This window comes from Panthera pardus, unplaced genomic scaffold, assembly GCF_024362965.1.
Source record: "Panthera pardus isolate Hobbes unplaced genomic scaffold, ASM2436296v1 HiC_scaffold_25, whole genome shotgun sequence".
NCBI classification, from domain to species: domain Eukaryota; kingdom Metazoa; phylum Chordata; class Mammalia; order Carnivora; family Felidae; genus Panthera; species Panthera pardus.
In genome coordinates, this window is record NW_026526821.1 from 48,232,620 (window position 1) to 48,256,790 (window position 24,171).

The 24,171-nt window shown below is 43.7% G+C and overlaps 2 protein-coding genes across 3 annotated transcripts; both read left to right on the forward strand.

Moving 5' to 3' along the window:
- The first annotated feature begins 1,839 nt into the window (after positions 1–1,839).
- On the forward strand, positions 1,840–4,954 carry LOC109274821 (probable cystatin-16). The gene is given in 3 exon segments (XM_019462752.2): positions 1,840–2,037; positions 3,828–3,938; positions 4,766–4,954. Coding segments are annotated over 3 exon segments (390 nt in total). The 3' UTR covers positions 4,847–4,954.
- Positions 4,955–9,484: 4,530 nt separating this feature from the next.
- On the forward strand, positions 9,485–13,666 carry LOC109274820 (probable cystatin-15). Of its 2 annotated transcripts, none has more exons than XM_019462750.2 (3): positions 9,485–9,766; positions 12,610–12,720; positions 13,466–13,666. In XM_019462750.2, exons 1-3 carry the CDS (start codon positions 9,572–9,574, stop codon positions 13,544–13,546), a joined length of 387 nt encoding a protein of 128 aa, XP_019318295.1. In that variant the 5' UTR covers positions 9,485–9,571; the 3' UTR covers positions 13,547–13,666. The 2 variants fall into 2 exon arrangements, with proteins under 2 accessions (XP_019318295.1, XP_019318296.1); XM_019462751.2 differs by having other exon boundaries at positions 12,613–12,720.
- The last annotated feature ends 10,505 nt before the right edge of the window (positions 13,667–24,171 follow it).

Consider the following 24,171-nt stretch of genomic DNA (forward strand, 5'->3'; position numbering starts at 1 on the left):
AGTAATCTGAGTCATTGTAAATGGAATAAATCCTCAAAATAAAAGACCCTTAGACTGATTTAAAAAATGTTTGCTGCTCACAAAAGCACATCTTAGTGAGTAGGACATCATCTGTGAGAAAAAAGATGGATGAAGATATATCATGAAAATAACAATGAAAACAATGCTGCTGTAGTAACTCTGACATCAGACAAGATAGACTGCAGAGCAAGAGGAATTACTTGGGATAAAAGGTACAACTTATAATGATAAATGGTAGACCACCAAAATAGTAACAGTTCTATTTGTATAAGCACTTAATTATAGTCTCATAATATATAAAGCAAACATTATGAGAAAAGAAGAACAGATAAATTCACAATCATAATCATGAGAGACTTTAACACATCTCTGAAAAATAGACAAAAAAGTGACCCAAACCCAAACCAGATCAAACTAAACTTAATACAACAAAATAAAGCAAAAGGGGTAAATATATGGAAGGTTTGAATGAAATGGTGTACTGAGATAGATATCTAACTCCTAAAAGATACAGAATACACATTGTGTTCAAGAAGATATACAGGTGTCTACATGGCTCAGTTGCTTAAGTGTCCCACTCTTGATCAGTTTGTGATCTCGTGGTTATGGGATCAAGCCCCATTTCTAGCTCTGCACTGAGACTGGAACCTGCTTGGAATTCTCTCCCTCTTTCTCTCTCTCTGCTCCTTCTCTTTTCACACTCTCTCTCTCCCAAAAATAAAAATAGGGGCACCTGGGTGGCTCAGTCGGTTGAGCATCCGACTTTGGCTCAGGTCATGATCTCACAGTCTGTGAGTTTGAGCCCTGTGTCGGACTCTGTGCTGACAGCTCGGAGCCTGGAGCCTGCTTTGGATTCTGTGTCTCCCTCTCTCTGACCCTCCCCCTTTCATGCATCTGTCTCTCTCTGTCTCAAAAATAAACATTAAAAAATTAAAAAAAAATAAAACTTAAAAAAAAAAGAACATATAGAGTGTTGGCCATATTCTGGGCAATAAAACAAATCTCAACAAATTTTGAACAAGAGAAATAATAGGATATTTTCTAACTATAGCGGGCTTTAGCTGGAAGTCAATAAAAGATGATTAGAAAGTTGGCTGTGGTAGAAATTAAACAACACAGCTACAATAGCCCACAGGTCAAGAAAGAAGTTGTGGTGAAAATAAGAATATATTTTTTGAATTTAGGGAAAACTAATAATAAGCATATCACCCTGGGAGGATGAAGCCAGATGTACTTTCTGGAAGAGGAGGATCAGACAGCTCCCCCACCTGTTTCATTGCTGGCCACACACCCTGTACTCCCCTGGGTCTGGCTGGTGCTGTGGGCTCCAGCCACGGTTGTAAGCAGTCTTGGCCACTGCCTCCACTCCTCAGAAATGGGATCCCCAGGGTTCCTAGGGATTAGTGTGATTCTGGCAGTCCTTGGTGCACTGCCAGGGGGGCAAGCAAGGTGGATGCAAGACTTTGCAGGAGTGGGCTGAGATAGCAGTAGGGACCCTCTCAGGGAGCAGCTCGGGTAGGCATCCCTGGAGATGTGCAGGGAACAGAGCATGTTGCATGCATGTCATTGTGTTCAGGGTTTTTGTGATAAGGGGGTGAAAATGTGATCCCTTGCTCTGCTTTCTGTTTGGTGATGATGGGAGGGACAAGGCAGGTGGATGTAGAGGTGGAGTTGGATAGAGGTGCCAGTCAAAGCGGGGAGGTCAGCAGGTCTGAGGGCAGGGCTGTGTGGGATATTGAGTTATGGAGGGCAGCCCAGCAGTAGCTACCATCTCCTCCCTCCGTGTGTCGCCAGTCCTTGGTGCTGACAAAGGACAGAATGTTCCTGAAGATGCCTCTGCTTCTGGGGCTCATTGTGCTGGGTGCTCATGTCTGGACCATTAAAAAAGAATTTGTAGACATTAGTAAGCACCATGGTTATTTTGTGGCATCTGTGGAGTTTGCTTTGGCTCTGTTCAATGAAGACAACAGGGAAGAGCACTCATACAGGTTGCTGGGTGGGCCCAGCAAAAGGTAGGTGGCTGTCATTCTGTCCATTCCCAGATTCTGGTCCCCACGAACTGCCATGAGCCAGGCACCATGCGAGCAGAACTCTGAAGGGGGGTGGTGTCTCACCTCTAAATCATACTCCTGAAGAGATGAGGTATAGCTCCTTCTGTGCACAGAGCCCACCAGTTTCCCTCAGTCTTCCCATTTTTTGACCCTCTCCCTCTTCCTTGGACACCAGCCAGCCCTGGACACCTGGAGGTCATAGGAGCTCCTTGGGCACAGGTGTTTCACTTGCTCTCCCAGCGCCTGTGCCCTCTCCTAGCTCAGGGTCTGGTGACCATGCAAGTGGGGTTGGGGGTGCGTGGGTATGTGTATATGAGTGTGTTTTTGGTGTGTGTTGGAGCATGAGTGGGTATCATGTGTCAGCTCTAGGAACGGAGTCCCAAATGAAGTCAGCTTTCTAGACAATTACAGGTCAGTCTAGTGAGAGGCAGGTTCCTTACTATGGTGATTTCTGGCTACATTTCTATGTTTGAGTTCTTGAGTTTTCACGGACTTCTATTTAACCAGATGAAATAATAACTTTTATTTTAAGTGTGGATGGAACTAGAGGGTATTATGCCAAGTGAAATAAGTCAGAGAAAGACAGATATCATATAATTTCACTAATGTGGAATTGAGAAACTCAACAGATGAGCATAGGGGAAGGGAAGGAAAAATAAGACAAAAACAGAGGAGGAGACAAACCATAAAAGACTTTTAAATATAGAGAACAAATTGAGGGTTGATGGAGGGGAGGTAGGTGGGGGATGGGTTAAATGGGTGATAGGCATTAAGGAGGGCACTTTTTCAGATGAGCACTCATTGTCATATATAAGGCATATGGGACTACTCCTGAAGCCAAGACTACACTATGTTAACTAACTTGAATTTAAATAATAAAAAAGAGGGGCGCCTGGGTGGCTCAGTCAGTTGAGCGGCCGACTTTGGCTCAGGTCACGGTCTCGCGGTCCGTGAGTTTGAGCCCTGGGTTGGGCTCTGTGCTGACAGCTCAGAGCCTGGAGCCCGCTTCAGATTCTGTGTCTCCCTCTCTCTCTGCCCCTCCCCTGTTCATGCTCTGTCTCTCTCTGTCTCAAAAATAAATAAACGTTAAAAAAAATAAAAAAAAAGGAATAATAAAAAAGAAATAATAACTTTTAATAACTTCTGATAGAAGCCTAACAAACACATGGAACAACACTGCTTTGTAAATATCCACCTTGATGAACATTAGCAAAAAGCACCCTTTTGTACAGCCAACTCCCACATGAAGTGAGGCAGAGCATTCCCAGCCCCCAGGACCTCCTATGTCCTGCCCTCCTGCTCTGAAAGGAATGGCCAGCTCTGATGGCTGATCAGTGGATAACAGCTGTTATCCTACTGTCCAGAGAAGGACTCACTGGTGTGCTCGCCTTGTGTCTGGCTGATGCTGTGCAGGTGTCCAATGAGAGATGGGTGGTGCTGTCACTGTAGCTGGAGACCATGCAGGCTCCTTGCTGTGCAGCTTTCCAATCTGTGCATTCATGGCACTGTGAACATGGCTAGTAGCTACAGATCATCAGGAAGAGTGCCGCAGGGAAGATTCTAGTGCATGCTTTAGGTTCATATAGGGACACTTTTCTGTTGATTATATGCTTACAGAGAAATTACAGAGGATTTATATATCCTATTTATACACATATTTTCATCTTTTGCCCACTTTTCTACTTGATTCTCTGTCTTTTATTCATTCATGGAAAGCAAATATTTAGAAGTTGTTTTATAATTTCTTCTTGACAGAGGTGGACAATGATATTTTTAATGGAGCTGAAGTTGCACCGCACAATTTGTAAAAAGCAGGATGAAGACATAAACAACTGCCCCTTGCAAGAAGGTCCAGGAGAGAAAAAGGTTTGAGAATAAAATTAAAAATAATATTAGAGAGGGTCTATGAAAGTAAGCTTGGGTGGTTGTCAAGGATGATCCTGGGCCAGAATGAGCATTTTGTCCCCTCTTCCCCCAGGTTCCAGGGCACCACTCCCCCAATCCCCAGGAAGGAGAGTTGGTCACACTAAGCAGACAGAGATGCTTCCAGCAGAGCAGTGAAGCTGAGCCCTGTGCTCACCTGGCTGGTCCACCAGAGATCCTCTGCAGACACCCATATGACCTTCCTCCCAGGATGGAGTCCACCCCAAGAGCCCAGCCTGGATGCTTCCTGAGACCTCAGGTTCAGGCAGACACTCTTCACTCTCTGTGGTCCTAGCTTTTCTCTTGCTACTGTATTTTGGTTTTGGAGGACTGTTTGGTTTGTTTGGTCATCCCACCTTCTCCTCTATTCCCCTGGGCTTGAAGGATGTGTCTCAGTCTTGCATCTCAGCCTTAGAGGTAGCTTCCCCTCAGGGTAGGTTTGCACCTGCTGCTGAATATTGGGGGCCCAGGTGGACCACTTCCTGGGTAGTGTGCAGGATCCCTCAGAACTCACGTATGTGTGTGTGGGGGATGGTGTTGAGGCCATGTCACACGCACTGGTAGGGCCCCTGAAGGACAAGTAATGGTCCCACCACGTGCCCTCTCAGGAACCCTTGTTCCACATGTGCAGATTCAGAACCCCCTGCCCAGCATTTTGGTGGAGTCTTGAGCTCCTCAAATCCTACCCCAGGTCACTGTTTGTTTTTGCTTTTCATTGTTTTCCATGTATTAATCTCTGTTCTAATCTCATAATTACTTTTTTTCCCCAGGTAGACTGCAACTTTGTTGTGGATATCAGACCATGGCTTTCCCAGTTCTCCCTCCTGAACAGCACCTGTGTGCAGAAATAGGCTGGGAAGGGGCCCCTGGCTCCTCATACAAAAGATCCTTTTCCTCCAGAGAGCAACAGTCTGTATGTAGTCCCAGGTCTTTTCAGCACCAGGAGAATTAAAGGCATCTCAGAGCACTTTTTAGGTCCCTGTCAGTTTTGCACTTTCCTGAATCATTTTTATTTTATAAATGTTGCTGCTGTGACAAGAAGTACAGAATTGATCATCCTTATTATTCTTACGTTGACTGTTGGTGCACAGTGTTGAGTCAATCAGACTCTCCAACTCATGGGAGGCTGCCGTCGTGGTTCTTTCAGGGCCCCCACTGGTTGGTTGGTATATTTATTCATTCAGTCATCCATTAATATAACCATCCATCCATCCATCCATCCATTCTTTCATTCATTCTCCAATCTCTCCATGCTCTCATCTATTCCACTCAAAAAGAATGCAGACAATTTTGTGAGGGAACATCCACCTGTATCTTCTTTATTTCAGCTCTGGGGGAAGGCTCACAATGGGGTGGTCCTTCCGAAGAGGGGCCATATCTCATTACAGGGATAGGAGGTGAGTGAGTGAAGCTGACTAAAGGCTTTGTCCTCCATGGACACCAATCAGGACATCTGAACATGAGCCCCCTGAGGCTTTTCAAGTAGGTTTTCTTCAGAGCCTCTGAGGACAGTTCAGAACATGACACCTCAGTCACCATGTTCCACCTATTCTCTGATATATTGTACCCCCCCCTCACAGCCCATACTGGCCTTAAAGGCTGCCAATACCAATCACTACCCCTGGAACAGACATGTGGTGATGGACACCTAGCCTGATGAGTAAGTATGTCTTCTGGGATCCTCGTGGGGAGTAGCCCTGAAGGGCTAGAGTGGAGAGAGTGTGGGAGCACCTGGGGGCATGACTGGGACAGAGAGGCAGTGGCAATGACACTTGGAGGAATCCTTCAGAATGGAGGGGTTAGGGATTATCCTACCTACTTTTAGATTTTTAGGGGGTCTAATTTAACTGTGGTTGAAATTCTGTCCCTTTCTTGCTGATGTATTCCCAAGATGAGGCTATAAGCACTCTGGGCAGCTTCACTGGGCACAGCATAAAGATGGTCTGAGTCAGGTTTGGTCCTTTGACCAACCTGTGTATAGAATTTCTGGCATCTCCTCACAATATGATAGGGGCAAATATAAACAAACAAGGTGTGGTCAGCACAGCCAGCATAATACCTGACCTTGGCTTAACATCACTCAGGTTCATAGTGGTCTAGCCATCCATTGCTCAGGGGGCTGTGCTGGCTAGGACAGTCAGAGCCTCTCTGAGCACTAATTGGTGCTGCTCACAGGTGCCCCTCATAGGTGAACACCTTTACCTTTGCTCCCATTTCACACTGGGAAGGCCTGGAATCTTGTTCTTTTCAATTATGCTGTGCTTTGAGCTCAGATACACCTTATGTGCACCTGGGGGCTTTGCAAATGTCCCTGTATTAGTGCCATGTCTCCCAGCAGACCCAGCCACTGGGTTATTTTAAACCCTGCACAGGGGCACCTGGGTGGCTCAAATGGTTAAGCATCCAACTTTGGCTCAGGTTATAATCTCATGGTTCATGAGTTCAAGCCCTGCATTGGGCTCTGTGTTGACATCACGAACCTTCGTGATGTCCAAAGGAGCCTTCTTTGGATTTTCTCTCTCTCTCTCTCTCTCTCTCTCAAAAATAAATAAATAAATAAATAAACAAAAAAAAAATAAGCCTTGCACTGATGATTCTAATGAGCTTCCTATTGGACACAAAGGTGTGAGTGCAGGTTTGTGATTCTGACTGTGGCCTCCTGTAGCTCTCAAAAAGTATGGGACTAGAAACATAGCCGTTTGAGAACTGAAGGTCACAGCTTTGCTTGAATATGAAAGTTACAACAGTTCTATTCTTGGGCCACCTCTTCTTATGGCCTCCAGATTGGTAAAGCCACACCCAGGTCTAGAAGAACAATCAAACCCTGATCCAATAACTGACAGACCCCACCGGGTAAAAATCAGAAAATATATACAAAAATTTAAGAATACATTGATTTTTGATTATTGTTCAGAGTTTAGCTAAACTATTCCAGAGTACTGCTGCCTTGGCATCCACTTTGTGTGGCCAAGGAGACTGAGGGTTCCTAAAAGTGACACTAACCTTTCATATAAGCACAAGCATGTGCCCTAGAGTCAAAAGCAAATGGAAGCACCGGAAGTGACTTCCCGTACAGCCCTTGTGAGCAACAGTCTCCCCTGCCTCCAGAGCCTCCCCTTTGTGTGCCATTACATAAGACCCTTTTGAGGTTTACCAGGACCCTGCTCTTAAGAGTTGAATTGCCCAATCTGGCCCTATCCTAAGAACCCCAAAGCATTCTACCCAGTAAAGCCATGTGCTCCAGATCTTTTGGCTCCATCTGTATTGTGCCTTGACCTCCCCATGTGGCCGCTTCATCTTGCTGAGTGCCTCCCCCAGGACCTGTGAGTGATAGTCATCTATTTCAACTTCTCCCATGGTCCCTTGCTGAACTGTGACTTACCATGCCTTACTCTGTGCTCCCCTTTGGTGTTATTTTGACAAATTAATAACAATTATATAGAACATTCACCACCAACTAACAACATATATTCTTCAGCTAATAGAATACTGATCCAAATTGAACATATTCTGATCCATAAAGCAAATCTCAATGAATTTGAAAGAATTGATATTATATGGAATAATTTCTCTGGCTGCAGTGGTGTTAAGATTGAAATTAAGGAGAAAAATGGTTGTTGAGTCAGTAATCCACCTTTATTTTATTTTATTTTATTTATTTTTTTTTAAAAATTTTTTTTCAACATTTTTTATTTATTTTTGGGACAGAGAGAGACAGAGCATGAACGGGGGAGGGGCAGAGAGAGAGGGAGACACAGAATCGGAAACAGGCTCCAGGCTTCGAGCCATCAGCCCAGAGCCTGACGCGGGGCTCGAACTCACGGACCGCGAGATCGTGACCTGGCTGAAGTCGGACGCTTAACCGACTGCGCCACCCAGGCGCCCCAATAATCCACCTTTAAATAACACATGGGCTGGAGAAGTAATCTCAGTTCTGATTAGGGCATATTATCAAAGGAAATGATTAAAACTTATGATGTGACAAGTATGTATGGTGATGCTGGGGTTCAGCTTCAAGGAAAGCAATGGTTCGGACAGGCACATGCTGAAGATGGACGCTAGGATGACTGATGATCATAGTCTCTCTCTCAAGAATGAGAGGAAGTTATCACAAAAAAGCATAGTTAAAGGAAAGAAGAAATAAATTGATAGAAAGGGTCAATAAATCCAACAGCTGTCCATTCACAGGCCTCATGAAATCCCTAAACCCCAGTAAGAGAGTTCTAGAAGTGAGGCAGTGACAACCCACGTTAGTAATGTAAAGGGGCCTTGTTATAAATCCTGCAGTTCTCAAAAGGTTACAATGGCCACTCTAGTCATCCTGCTGCCAGGAGTAGAGAGGAAGAACCAGTGTCGGGGCCCTGAGCTCCTCGGGGGAGGAAACACTCAGACTCAGACATATTTGGAGGTAGGTTTTAGAGCCCTTGTGATGATTGTCCTTAGATGCCCATACCTCCAACCATATACTGATGTGCAAAAGGGAAGGTGTTCACAAGAGTGTCTGTCATTTTGGCCACACTCCCATCTCTTCCTGGGGTAGCCCCAGTGTGTATTTATGGCCTGTCCCCACAGCTGTGGCCTTGGCCCCGTACCCTCTCTGGGATCATCATCAATATGTTTGTGTCTATTTACTCCATGCCCAAGTGGAAAAATCCTTCCCTTGCATAGTGTCCTCATACATGTGGGCAGCATGTTGTACTTTCCCTGTCTGCTCACTCCCCATTGCTTTGTATGAAGTCAGGCAAGTACCATAGTACCTCTCCTCTGTGAAAAGCCTGACAATAATGGCATGGCAAAAGCCATGGGATGTCAAAGTTTCAGAGCTGTGTGGAAATGCATGTGGGCTGGGGCTGAGCCAGGTCTGCCCTTCCCAGCTCCTGACCCATGTCCATGGCTGCCATCCAGCAGAGACCTGCTCTGGTCTAGTATACCCCCCTTGTCCTGGGCATTCTCTCCACCCATCCCAGGACATTAGAAATCTCTCTCCCCACTGACAAGTACAGTCAGACCTCATGGCAAGTAGGTCAGTAGGTGCCAGAGGTGATGGAAAGGATGGTACCCCAGCCCCAGTGGTCGCCCTTCCCTGTACCCTCCTGATGCCCCCAGGGGTAATAGGTGGCAGCCATGGTCAGAGGTAGACCTGGCTTTTACCTCAAATCCCCAGGACTCAGGGCCTACCAGTGTTCCTAAGTGTTCCTGTGACTTGCCAGTTGTAGGATACACTGCCATGAGAGGAAGAGAGGTGGCTTCAAGGCCCCCAATCAGGGCCTATTTGGGCTGGGCTGGGGCAGGGGGATGTAGCCCTGCAAACAGAGCATCTTTCATGTGTGTCCCTGTGTCCAAGGCTTATGGAACAAAGGAGTGGAGATTGAGAGCTTCTGCTCTGCCTTCTGTTTGTAAAGATGGGAGGGACAAGGCAGGCAGTGAAGGGGAGGAGCTGGACAGAGCACTGGCCAACGGCCAGGGACTCCTTGGGGTAGAACTGTGTGGGATGCAGAGCTGCAGAGAGTGGGCCCACACCAGCTGTTACCCTGCCATCTGTGTGCTGCTGGCCCCCAGGGCTGACACCAGACAGCATGCTCCTGAAGGCACCTTTGCTTCTGGGGCTCATTACACTGGTGTCTCATGTCTGTAGTTCTGACTTTGTGGACATTAGTAGGAGAGCAAATCACTTTGCCCTGTGTGTGGAGTTTGCAGTGTTCCATTTCAACCAAGTCTATCCAGATGAGTATGCATACAAGTTGCTGTGGGTACGGCGAAGCCAGCGCAAGGTAAGTGCTGGATCCTCCCTCCCTGTGGCTCCATATTCACCTAGAGACCACACTTAGGAGGGGCGAGTCCTGGATCCACAGGGAAGAGCATTCCTAAATGCCCAGATCTGTTTTTGTCTGTTGTATCATCATTTTAATTTGGCAAATATTGGTAAAAAAACACAAGTTCTCATTAGAAGTGTTCCAGGTTTCCAATTTGTTTTCCTTATGAGTGAGGCCCCTGAATAACAAAGGGGAGAAGGAAAGAGGTGAGCAGAAAGCAAGTACTGAAGACAGAGATCCAGCTGCGGAGTGAAAGAGGGAAGAACAGGGGCTGATGAGGCAGCTGAGAGAAGCTGGAGTGGGACAAACAAACAAGAAACGCTAAGAAAAGCGGTAGATGGGAAACAAAATCCTGAGAAGGAAAGGCATGACAGCAGTTGAGCTGTGAGGCTCCTGTATGAAGCACTGTGGGTCCAAGCCTGGGTGGGAGATGGCAGAGATGACAGGCAGGGATGTGTTCTCATGTGACTGTTATGCTGGTGAGGACAGGCCAACGGCCCCCAAGTTCATAAGTGAAATAGTGGAAAGCTGGGGCAAGAGCTGCACGTGTGGGGGCCCAGGGCTGAGGGGAGGTGAGAGGTATGGGGAGTGGTCAGGGAAGGCATCTAAATGACAGGTACTCCTGGAAGGACCCAGTCACATGGAGGGTGGGGATAAGGAGGGCAGGCAGCTGTGGAGAGGACCCTAGAGGAACAAGCAACAAGTGTCCCTGGGGATGGCCTGAAATTCCAGGGACTGGATTTGCTATGAAAGAGGTGCAGAGAGGCAGGAGTACAGTGGGAAGTGGGACTAGGGGCACCTTTCAGGGCCCCAGGTGAAGACTTGGGATGTTATCCTTGGAGTTCTGGAGACCCATGGAAGGGGTTCTCTCAGAGGCTCCACAGCCACTGGGATGCAGTGATCACTGGGAAATGAAAGAAGTGCTGGCTTCTGTATCTGTTGGAGGTTGATGTGGAGTGCACTGGTATGAGGGTGTGAAAGAGGCTCAAGGACGGACCCTGGGTGTTTTTCCAGAACACATGGGTGTGCAGTGACTCTATCAACTGAAAAGACACAGCAGGTTTGGAGAAGACACAAATAGATCTGGGAATTTAAGATTCCTGAAACAGCCCAGGCAGAAGAAGGTCTTGTGTTATAGAGCCTTAAAAGCGAGAAAGAGGTTGGGTCTGATAGAAACGTGTCATTAGTCTGTCGGGAAAACCTTTCCCACTGCTGTTTATTCTTACCATTTTGTGCTTTCTTTGGACAGAATACATACTGCTGTCCAGAACTCATTCTGTCCATGCCCAGATTCTGGTCCCCGCATGAACTGTCCTGAGCCAGGATAGCCTACCATGCCAGCAGGGCTCTGATGGAGAGGGTCTCAACTCTTCACCACATTCCTGAAGACGGCCCATGCACATAGCCCACCAGATTCCTTCACTCTTTCCCATTTCCTTACCTTCCGCCTCTTCCTTAGACAGCAGCCAGCCCTGGACACCTGGAAGCTTCAGGAGCTCCTTGGGCATAGAGACCACAGTTGCTGCTTCAGCCCCTGTGCCCTGTCCCAGCTCAGGGTCTGGCGAACATGCAAGTGGGGCTGGTGGTGCATGAGTGTGTGTGTGTGTGTGTGTGTGTGTGTGTGTGTGTGTGTGTTGGTGGTGTGTGTCATGTTGATGGTACATGTCTAGGTATGAGTGGGTATCATGTGTCAGCTGTAAGAACTGAGTCTCAAATGAAGTCAGCTTTCTAGACAATTCCAAATCAGTCCACTGAGAGGCAGATTTCTCCTTATGGTGAATTCTGACTATATTTCTATGTTTGAGTTCTTCCTCTTTTTTTTTTTGTTTTACTTAAAAATTTTAATGTTTATATTTGAGAGAGAGAGAGACAGGGAGAGAGAGAGAGAGAGAGAGAGAGAGAACAAGTGGGGGTGGGAGGCAGAGAGTGAGACAGAGATACAGAATCCCAAGCAGGCTCCAGGCTCTGAACTGTCAGCACAGAGCCCAACACAGGGCTCAAACCCATGAAGTGGGAGATCATGACCTGAGCTGAAGTTGGACATTTAACTGACTGAGCCAACCAGGTGCTCCTGTTTGAGTTCTTCTTGTGCTTTTGTGGATTTATTTCTATTTAACAAAATAAAATAATAACTTTTAATAATTCCTGATAGAAGCCTAACAAACACATGGAACAACACTGCTTTGTAAATATCCACCTTAATGAACATTAGCAAGAAGAGCCTTTCTGTATAGCCAGTTCCCACATGAAGAGAGGCAGAGCATTCCCAGCCCCCAGGACCCTCTATGTCCCCATCTAGATGCTGTCCCGAAAGGAATGGCAAGCTCTGATGGCTGATCAGTGGACTAACACACCTGTTATCCTACTGTCCAGAGAAGGACTCACTGGTGTGCTCACATTGTGTCTGGCTGATGCTGTGTAGGTGTCCAATGAGAGATGGGTGGTGCTGTCAGTGTTGCTGCAGACCATGCAGGCACCTTGCTGTGCAGTCTTCCATTCTGTGCATTCATGGTGCTGTGAATGTGAGTAAAAGCTACAGGTCATCAGGAAGAGTGCTACAGGGAAGATTCTAGTGCATGTACATATGGACATCTTCTTATAAGAAAAAAGGGAAAATGAAGAGGAAAAGGTGAAATAAAAAATCATTTAAAATTAGAAAAATAAGAGTCATCACACATACATATGTCCTTATTCATTTACATATGCACATTCACAGTTTTTGCCTGTTTTCCTTATGGTTTTCTGTTTTTCTCATTAATGCAAAGTATTTCACTGCAGTTTCTACAATTTGTTCTTAACAGCAGTTTACTTTGATATATTTAATGGAGTTGGAGTTGGGCCAAACCATTTGCTCAAAACAGGATGAAGACCTGGAAAACTGTCCCTTACAAGAAGGCCCGAGAGAGAAAAAGGTTTGAGAATATGATGAACATTCACATAAAGGAGGGTTGATGGGAGGAGGCTTAGGGAAATTGTCAGGGATGGTCATGGGCCAGAATGAGAGTCTGGCTCCTCTCTCCCCAGGTTCCAGAGCTTCCCATTGAAGGGGGATGTGGTCATTCCAGGCAGACAAGAGCTGCTCCTAGAAGGGCAGCGAGCTGAGCCCTGTACTTACAGCTGGCCTCTATAGTAGCCTTCTTGTGTTATCATCTATGAGCTGATCTTATTCAGGAGACTTGGACCCCAGGCATGAGCCTCAGTCAGGATGATGCTCAGCCAGGATGGGTGCTTATCTCGGTACTCCCATCCCAGACTTGGGGGTAGCATCCTTTCAGGGTAGGTTTGCAGCTGCTGCTGAGTGTTGGCAGCACTAGTTGGACCACCTCCTGGGCAGTCTGCTGGCTCCCTAAGAACTCAGGGGGGCGGGGGCGGGTGCTTAAGGCAGCATAATCTGCACTGACAAGACTCTGAAAGGGCACGTAATGGTCCCACCACATGCCTTCTCAGGAACCCTTGTTCCACATGTGCAGATTCAGCAACCCCTGCCCATTATTCTGGTGGAATCTTAAGCTCCTCAAGTCCTACCCCAGGTCACTGTTTGTTTTTGCTTTTCATCTTTTGTAGTTTTTCATGCACCTTGAACTCCTATTCAGTCCTTCATGCTAAATGTTCTCCATGTGTGAAACTGTTCTAATCTCATAATTACTTTTTTTTTAGGTGGACTGCACCTTTGTTGTGGATATCAGACCATGGCTTTCCCAGTTCTCCCTCCTGAACAGCACCTGTGTGCAGAAATAGGCTGGGAAGGGGCCCCTGGCTCCTCATACAAAAGATCCTTTTCCTCCAGAGAGCAACAGTCAGTCTGTATGTAGTCCCAGGTCTGTTCAGCACCAGGAGAATTAAAAGAATCTCAGAGCACTTTTTGGGTCCCTGTCAGTTTTGCACTTTCCTGAATCATTTTTATTTTATAAATGTTGCTGCTGTGACAAGAAGTACAGAATTGATCATCCTTATTATTCTTACATTGGCTATTGGTGCACAGTGTTGAGTCAATCAGACTCCCCAACTCATGGGAGGCTGCCCTCGTGGTTCTTTCAGGGCCCCCACTGGTTGGTTGGTATATTTATTCATTCAGTCATCCATTAATATAACCATCCATCCGTCCTTCCATCCATCCATCCATCCATCCATCCATCCATCCATGTATCCATTTCTTCACTCATTCTCCAATCTCTCCAACCCCTCATCTATTCCACTCAAAAGGAATGCAGACAATTTTGTGAGGGAACATCCACCTGTATCTTCTTTATTTCAGCACTCACAACGGGGTGGTCCTTCTGAAGTGGGGCCATATCTCATCACAGGGATTGGAGGTGGGTGAATGAAGCTGACAAAAGGCTTTGCCCTTCTTGGACACCCATCAGGGCATCTGCACATAAGCCTCACTGACACATAATTAGATCTTCTCCAAAGCCTCTGATGATAGCTCAGAACACAATAGCTCCAGTCTCTATGTCTCACCTGCTCCCTGAGGCCTGTAACCCCCTCCCAGCACAGGCTGACCTCCATGGCTGTCAATGCCAATCACTACTCCTGGGACAGCCACTGTGGTTACAGACACCCAACCTGATGAGTAAGTCTGTCTTCTGAGATACTCATGGGGATGGCCTGGAGGGGCAGAGTAAAGAGAGTGTGGGAGCACCTGGGGGAATGACTGGGTCAGAGAGGCAGTAACAATACTGCTTGGAGGAATACTTCAGAATGGAGGGGCTGAGCATCTTTCTTCCTTCTTCCTGGGTTTCTAAGGACTCTGATTTGAGTGGCTCCTTGTTGAAAGTCTGCCTGTTTCCTGGCCCATCTATTTTTGTGAAATGGTCATAGGGATGATGTGACAGAATTTTCCAAGACAATTTTGGACAGTTCCATTGGGTATAGCACAAAAATAGTGGTCTGGTTCAGCTTTGGTTCTTTGACACATCTGTGTATAAAGTTTGTGACCTCTCCCACGCCTTGGTAGGGACATACACAAACTTACAAGGGTAAGTCTGTGTGGCCAACAGATAATAGGTCACTATTACCCATCCTTTCTTGAGAGAACTCAGGTTCTGAGGGATTGTGGCTTCACCTGAGGAAGGCCTAGTGTCCTGTTCTTTCTCACTATGTCTATTGTGTCTTCTGATCCATGAAAACCCCTTGGTTTAATTTTACAAATCTCCTAGAGATCAGGCCATACCCACCCTCTCTACTAAAGAAGAATCTTTGTGAACCAAAATCAGAAATACATACAGTCTCCAGGTGATTGGCACTGTGGCCACATTTGGGAAATAGTTCTCTAAGGAACTGAAATATTAAGAAATGTGTGAAATGTAGCTAGTGTATTTTGTTTGTGACCTATGTCTTTCCTCTGGTTCATGCTTTCATAGAATATAGAATTAAAAACATGGCCCCATTCACTCAACTCATGATCACAGGTCATGGTTTGTGCAAGAGTCTTTGGCAAGGTGGGTAAATGTGCCTGCCACCATTGCCTTTGATGAGCACACATTAGTAACTTTTGAATGATACAGCATTATCCAAGGTGAGTCAGCACCAGGAGCAGCCTGTCCTGTGTCAATGTGTCTTAGAGAGACCTCTCCAGATCCAGCCCAGTCATTCATTGTCCCAAAATCAGTAGGGAGTAAAAATATACTTGAAAGTTACAATATAATCACCCATATAGAAACATTGACATGCATTTCAGAAATTCTCTATTTCTACAAACCCAGAATGTTTTATGGGATTTACTGGTTTGAGGGAGCAGAGGTCTTTGGAATATATCTGTGAGACCCCTTCTGAAATGGGGGCTTAAACCAAAATCTCAGCACTGAATTCTCTGGGGAAGCTTCAAAGTGAAAAGGGAGGAGGTGAAAGAGAAATAAAGGAACGATGTTCCCTGCAAGGTTGATGTCATGAAATTTAAGTGATGAGATGATCTCTGTTAACCCTCACCACCAGCACCCTTCCCCATTTCCCTGCCAGGGCCCTGGCAGCTAGTCTCATGATTCTCTACTGTGCTTTTCCTAAACTGAGCTCACAGATTGAACCTAGTTCTTTTTACCCATGTTAACTCTTTGATTTCCAAATGCAAAGATCCATAGACATTATCAAAGAAACAAAGGCTCAGAAATACATGTAACTAGTCATTTGTTATCTCCTTTTTGTGATGCTTTCCAAATATTATTGTCAAAGCAAAATCATATACCACAGAAACTGCTGCTGTTTATAAGTTTTCCTGTCCTCTCTTAGGAAGCTACATTGTCAGCCCAGGAATAGCATCAGTGAATCAAAACCAACAAATCAATGTTCTGAAGCATCATATTTGTTAGGCTGAGCACCTCACCTCTGTCTCCAACTGCCCTAGACACAGATGCCATTCCTCAGCATCTGCCCCATGTCTTCCCAGCGTGCTCATAAAGCTGGTATGACCTCTCCTTCCTCTCCAGTCTCCTGGTCATACCCACTTTCAGAATTTAGTCTTTAGATAATGACATCTATTATCTCTGAAACTGTCTATGTATATTTTATGTAGGCCTGCCCTATGGTTACATTGTATGCATTGCTGTCAGATCAAGGTAAAATATTTTCCAAATCATTCAAAGCCTCAATTAGTTCCACATGTTTAAAACACAGAATGTCCATCACTCAGTCAAAAGCAATCATAAAAAAGACAAGACTTGATGGGTAAATCAAGAGCAAAATTCAATAATAGAAACAAAACTGAAAATATACCTAGACAGTGTAGTTATCAGATATGGGGCTTTAATGTGTCCAAGATGAATATGTTCAGGGGAGAAAGATGGGTAATACCAGCAAAAAAGTAGAAGCTACCATAAAAGAATAAAAGGAAAGTTCTAGAACTGAAAAATATAGTAATGGAAATGAATAATGCAATAGGCAGGTTAACCTCAGATTCAGAGCAGCTACATGAGAGTTAGACAGCAGGGAGGCAGACCTGAACAGATACAAGATGGGAAGCATGAGAAAGGCAAGGTGAGATCTCCCTCATAGAGGAAGAAACACACCATGGGACAGAAGCAATATTGCTGATTCATGGGGGCACACGTACCCAATATTTATAACAGTGCTTTCAACAATAGCCAAATTATGGAAAAAGCCTAAGTCCACCAACTGATGAATGGGTAAAGATGTGGTTTATATATACAATGAAATACTACTTGGAAATAAGAAAGATTGAAATCCTGCCATTTGCCGTAAGGTGGACGAAACTGGAAGGTATTATGCTAAGTGAAATGTCAGTCGGAGAAAAATATCATGTTTTCACTCATATGTGGAACTTGAGAAACTTAACAGAAGACATGGGGGAAAGGAAGGGGAAAAATAGTTACAGAGAGGGAGGGAGGCAAACCATAACAGACTCTTAAATACAGAGAACAAACGGGGGGGCTGATGGGGGGTGGCAAGGGAGAGGGGAAGTTGTTGGGTGATGGCAGTTGTTGGGATGAGCACTGGGTGTTGTGTGTAAGAGATGAATCACGGGAAACTACCCCCAAAACCAAAAGCACACTGTATACACTGTATGTTAGCCAACTTGTATTATACTGAATACATATACAGCCAAATTATATTAAAAAAAGAAAAAAATATAAAGCTTGAGTTCTCTAGAACTGACCAAAGACATCAAGCCATTGATTTAAGCAATGTTATAAACCCTAAGCAGGGTATAATAAAAGAAACCCATAACTGAGAATAAAAGAGTTCAAAGTCAAATTTTAGGAGAAAAAAAATCTTAAAATCAGCCAGAGGTAAAAATATCTCTTATTTTCAAACAAACCATTATCGGGCTTTCAGCTGAGCTCAGGAAACAACGAAATGTCAGAAGATGCCATGCACGTGCTAACTGCTGGAGGAAATTAATTATGGACCTAGAATCCCTCAGCCAGCAAAAACCTCTCTCAAAAATGTATACAAAATCAAGTTATTTTAAACGCATAATGGAGTGTAGTTGTTGCCAGTAGAATTGGTCTAAAATAAACACTGGAGGGAATTCTCTGGGAAGAAGGAAAAACAAGTCCAGATGGAAAAATAGTATGGTAGGAAGAAAGGAGGAACACTCAAAAGGAACAATATGTAAATAAATGTAGGTGATATATTGACTGTAAGAAATAATATTGTATTGAATATTGTTAAATACATATAGAATTAGGGGCGCCTGGGTGGCTTGGTTGGTTAAGCGTCCGACTTCGGCTCAGGTCATGATTTCACGGTCCGTGAGTTCGAGCCCTGGGTTGGGCTCTGTGCTGACAGCTCAGAGCCTGGAGCCTGTTTCAGATTCTGTGTCTCCCTCTCTCTCTGCCCCTCCCCTGTTCATGCTCTGTCTCTCTCTGTCTCAAAAATAAATAAAAATTTAAAAAAATTAAAAAAAAACACATATAGAATTAGTATACATGAAAATAGCACAAAGGTGGAACAGGAATCAATGCAACTAGGATGATGTAAATGCACTGGAAACCTTAGTTAAAAGTTAGTTGACTGCTGGAAAAGTACAAGAAGGCAAAACAAAGAGGAAACACTTCTAAACATGAACACAGAGATTTTGGAAAAATGAGAATGGATTAAAGTATACTATGTCAACGCTAACCAAAAAAAATGTCAGTATAACAGTACTAAGATTCCATAAGCCCTAAGACAAGAGACAGCACTTGAAATAAAGGTGGCCAGTTTACTGATGGAAATGTTTATCTACTAGGAATATGTAACAACTCTAAATATGTAGGCGCCTGTCTCAGAATACCCAAAGCACAAACAGAAAGAATAAAAAGGGGAGATAATCAAATCCACAATCATAGCGAGAAGATACAAAACACACCCCACAGGGGCTGATAAAACTCAGCGGACATAGTACATCAGCCATGTTCTAAAGTTCCTATAGAGAGGTACCAACTTGTCCTTTTTGACTTACACTGAACATCACTTACACACTGATCATGCATACATGCTCTTTTCAAGTGCATATGAAACATTTCCAGAATTGATCAATTGTGTATCACAAAGTAAGTCTCAACAAAATTCACAGGCCTGACACTATGCAGATCATTTAATAACCATGGTGAAATTAAGGTGGAAATCAATATGAAAATGCAAGAGACTTCCAGAGATCAGAAGAAGCTTCCCTTGTTTCTGTGGACCCTTCCCATCCTCTCTGCTGGCTCTCTCCTCAAAGTGACCCAGAGATTAAGGGGGATGGATTTGGAGGATTTGTTGCCTACAGAGAAACTTCTGAGGGGATCCCCTCTGAGGAGACTGGATCCAGGCCAAACTCCTAGAAGTAACTTTTCAGGCTGCAGGTAATTATAAAGGCTCCACCTGGAAGGCTTCATGACAGAAGTTGGCCTCGAGTACCAGCCCTTGCACACATTTGCAGTCTTTGATGAGAACTGCAGGCAAGGGCTCACATGCCCCTCCAACCCACAGGGAAGGTGCTCCACCAAGATACTGCTTTGGGGGACCTCCTAATGGAAAAGGCGCACTTGACACTTTTTTTTCACTCGGACTCAGTTCTCAATACTTTCTGACTCCTAGCCCTTCCTCCTCACCCTCTCAAGAACTTGGGAGTCCTCTCTGGCTTGCTTGCTTCCTATTCATTCACTAATTTATTGTCTTTTCCCCCACACCTACTCTAGTCCCCTTCCCCTATTCTTAGGCAACCATTCTCATGCTTTTTATGTGTACCTTCACATCGGTATTTTTGAAGAGTGGGTAGTATTGTTTTGTGTCCAAAATAGTTATTTAATTGGGTTGTACGATATATTTTCTTTTGAATTTGACTTTTTCCTTTTAACATTGTATTTTATAAGATCCATTCTTGGGACACCTGGGTAGCTCAGTTGCTTAAGTGACTGACTCTTGATATTGGCTCAGGTCATGATCTCAGGGTTCCTGAGATCAAGACCTGCGCCAGGCTCTGCGCTTACAACGTCGAGTCAGCTTGGGTTTCTCTCTTCCCCTCTCTCTCTACCCCTACCTCTTCCTCTCAAAATTAAGAAATAAACATTTAAAAATAAATAAACAATCCACTCTTCTTTCTCTGTATACATCCAGTCTAGCTTCCAGACCTGAATCATACTTTACCCATCATTCTCCACCTCCAGAGAGCTTCTGAGTTTCCTATCAAATTTGCTGTAGTGAATGTCTTCTTTTAGGTCATTTATGGATATGCTGAGAAATTCCTTGGATTGGTACTCAGGAACAGACTTGCTGCATCTTGGGCTTTGCAAAACCTCAATTTATCCTCCAGAATGGAGGTGCCAGTCCTCATGCTCCCCAGCAGCTCAGGAGCTCGCTTGTGCCCCCGTGATCAGTCTCACCAAGCTTTCTCATTTTTGATAGCCTAGTAGGTGAAAAGGATTAACCTATTTCACTGGTGATACCTATTTTCACTTCTTTGGTTACCAGTGGGTTTGAATATATTTTTATAGTCTCAGTCTGAGATTTCCCCTCAGACAATGCCTAACTCATAACAGTAGCTCATTTCTTAGTCTCAGATTTGTCAAATGTCTTTGACTTTTGTTAATGGTATCGTTTGTGAAACAGACATGTTAAATTTTGTGAGTTTTAACCTGGAGTGTGGCATTTCATACTACAGATTATTAATGTATTTTCAGGCCTTTTCACCTCTGCTTGTTTGGGGCCTTCTTGATCTATCTAATTTTTGTCTTCTTATCTGTCAGGTAAAAAGCTGACCACTTACTTGTTTTCCCCTGCAGCTGTCTCATTTCTTGCTAGGTTTGTGTTAGTCTGTGCTAGGCCTATCGATATTTTCATGACTGTATCTTCTTGTTCTATTTCTTATTTTGTCCATTTTTGTTCCTATATTAGTAGTTCTATACCCCGTTACAAATAACCACACATTTAGCAGCTTAAAACAATACCCATTTATTACCTTATAGTGTCTGTGGGTCAGACTTATCTGGGTCCTCTGTTCAGGGTCTCTGCAGACTGCATCAAAGTGTTGGCCAAGACTGAGGATTCATCTGAGAGGGGGTCCTCCTCCAAGTTTACGTGGTAGTTGGCAGAATCCAGTTCCTGTGGTTGTAGGTCTGAGACTCTCAGCCATTAGAGGCTGCTATCTTCTGTTAACATGGTCTTCTGCTCAACATGTCCATTTGCTCTTTCAAGACCAACAGGCAAGTGTCTCTGCTTCTTCTTGTCTCTTCTAGATAATTTTTTAAAAAAAACAGCTTTCATGAGATATAATTCACAGGCCATACAATTCTCTCATTTAACATGTGCAATCCAGTGGCTTTTCCTACATTCGCAAAGTTTTGCATCCATCACCAGAATCAATCTTAGAACATGTTCATCAATGCAAAAAAGAAATGCCATACTCTTTAGGTATTACCCTCCAGTTCCCAATCTCCCTCTGCCCCAGGCCTATCAGCAACTAGCTTTCTGTCTGTGTAGATTTGCCAACTCTGGACATTTCACATAAATGGAATCATACAATATAATGACTCTGCATCTTTCACTTAACCTAATGTTTCCAAGATTCATTCATGCTATAGTATGTAATCAGTACTTCATCCCTTTTTATTGCCTAGTAATATTCTATTGTGTGGATATGCCACATTACATTTTATTCATTTTTTACTTGATGGACATGTGGGTTGTTTCTACCCTTAATCAGTCATAAGTAATGGTGCTGTGTATACATTTTTGTGTGGACATAATTTTTCTCTTGGGTATATACCTAGAAGTAGTAGGGCTGGAACATATGGTAATTCTATTCTTTAATCATTTGAAGAATTGCCAGTCTGTTTTCCAAGTGGTTGTGCCACTTTACATTCCACTAGGAGTGTATGAGGGTTACAATTTCTCCACATCCTTACTAATACTTGAAATAATCCATCCTTTTTATTCTAATCATCCCAGTGGTGTGAAGTGAGCTCATTGTGGCTTTGATTTGCATCTCCCCAATGGTTCATAAAGTTGAACGTCTTTTCATGTGTTTATTGGACATTTGCATATATTCTTTGAAGAAATTTCCATTTAGATATTTTGCCCATATTTTAATTGGGTTATTTGCCTTTGTATTATTGATTTGTGGTAGTTTAAAAAAAATATATTCTAGATTCAGATCTCTTAAGTCATATGTGATATTCAAAATTTTCTGCCATTATGTGGGTTGTCTTCACTTTCTTCGTAGTGGCTCTTGAAATACAAAAGTTTTCCATTTTGATTATGTCCTTTTATACATTTTTTGGGGTGCTTGTACATTTGGTATTGTTTCAGAAAGGATTGCCTAATCAAAAGTCACAAATAGAGGCACCGGGGTGGCTCAGTCAGTTGGGCTGACTCTTGATTTTGGTTCAGGTCATGATACCAGGGTCATGGGATCCAGCCCTGTGTCTGGCTCCACATCCAATCTACTTGGGTTTCACTCTCTCTCTCTGCCCCTGTCCCCTGCTTGCATGCTCTTTCTCTCTCAAACAAACAAAAAAAGGTTTTAATTTAAAAAAAGTTCTCAAAGATGTATACCAATATTTTCTTTTAAGGGTTTTATTGTTTTAGTTTTTACATTTAGGTCTTTAACCCATTCTGAGTTAATTTTTATATATGGTGTGAAGTAGAGTCCAAGTTCATTCTTCATGTGAATACTGAGTTGCCCCAGTACCACTTGTTGAAAAAAATTGTATTTTCCTATTAAATTGTCTTGGGTCCCACGTCTAAAGCCAATGGCTGTAAAAATTAACTGCATATCCATCCTTATGCTAGGACTGAATTTTTCGGATTGTTGTGGCTTTGGAGTAAAATTTGAGATTGGAAAGAGTGAGTTCTCGAAGTTTGTCCTGTTTTTGCAACTTTTTTTTGTCTAGTTTGGGTTCCTTGTATTTTATGGATAATGGGCCCATGGAGTTCTTTACCATCCTGAAAATGAAACTCTTCTCTAGACCCTCTTTTAAAGGACTCATTTGATTGGATCAGCTCTACTCATAATTTCCCCTTGTATTATCTTAAAGGTCAATGACTAAAGATCTTAATTACTTCTGCAAAATGTCTTCCTCTTTGCCATATAACCTACCCTCATCACAGGAATGGTATCTCACATGTTTACATGTTCTACCCACAATCAATGGTAGGGAAGTATACAGAATGTATATACCAGGGGGTATATCTTGGGGGTCATCTTAGAGTTCTGCTTACCATAGTCTGACTTTTTTTTGCCTTAAGCTTTATTTTGTCATTTTTTAAAGACTGATGCTCTAATTTTCTTTTTGCTTCATATTTGCCTATTTTTTCTGTCCTTTTATTTTTATCTTTTCTGTGCCTTCTTGTCTTAAGTGTATCTTTTGTAGATACCATGCTGTGGGTCTTTTTTAAAAAATGTAATCTGTGAATTTCAACACTTTATTTAATGAACTACTTTTATTACTATTATACTACGTGTCTTCTCTGCCATTTTAAACACTTCTCTTTTATTGAATATTCTAATTTTATGTTTTTGCCCTCTTAATCTAATTTTCAATGGGTAAATTGAAGTTTCTTCTGCTGGTTCCATTTTGTTTTTGTTCTTTTGATTATTGCCCACTTAACTTCAAAGCCGTTTTCATGCTTATTTACTCCTGTGGCTTCCAGTTCCTGCCAAGGTGGTGAACTACCAGAGGCTATTTGGTCCTTCCCAGGATCAATGCTAGAAAGACTATAGAAATGAGAGAAACTGAGATTCCTGTAAACTAGCAAACCATAAGAAAACAAAAACCATGTGAGACTCTTGTGGAGGCTACAGGTTTACTCTTGTTTTATGGTAATCATTATTTACCTTTTCACCACAGAAATTGGCAGCAACCTCCAGGGCTGCAGGTACCAGGGCTGTGGGGTCAAAATAAGACAAGATTCCCTCCAGAAAGAAGAGCTGGTGAAAACCAGTGGGGTCAAGGTCTGCTTCCAGGAAGCTATGTAGCTCATTTCAAATCTGTGGTGCTATAAAGGGATTAAGACTGGTGGGGATGTTGGTTTGGGGTGAATGTATTCTGCATGTAGGATTTTGCAAATGCAATTGAGAACCTTGAAATGGGGAGATTATCCTGGATTATATGGGTAGACCAGTGTAACCACAAAGGTCCTTGTAATGGGGGAGGCAGGAAGCTCAGAATCATACAGACAGAGATATGAAAATGGAAGTAGCAGATGAGATAGATGAGAGGGAGAGAGAGAGAGAGAGAGAGAGAGAGAAGTTGACAGAGAGAGGTTTGAAGATGCTTCATGGAGGAGGAGACAGTGAACCAAGGGATATAGGCAGCCTCTGAGCTGGAAGAGAGAAGGAAATGCATTTCCCTATAGAGTCTCCAGAAGGAATGCAGACCTGCCTGTACTTTGATTTCAGCCCAGTGAAAAGTGTTCTGGACTTCTGACCTCCAGAACTGTAG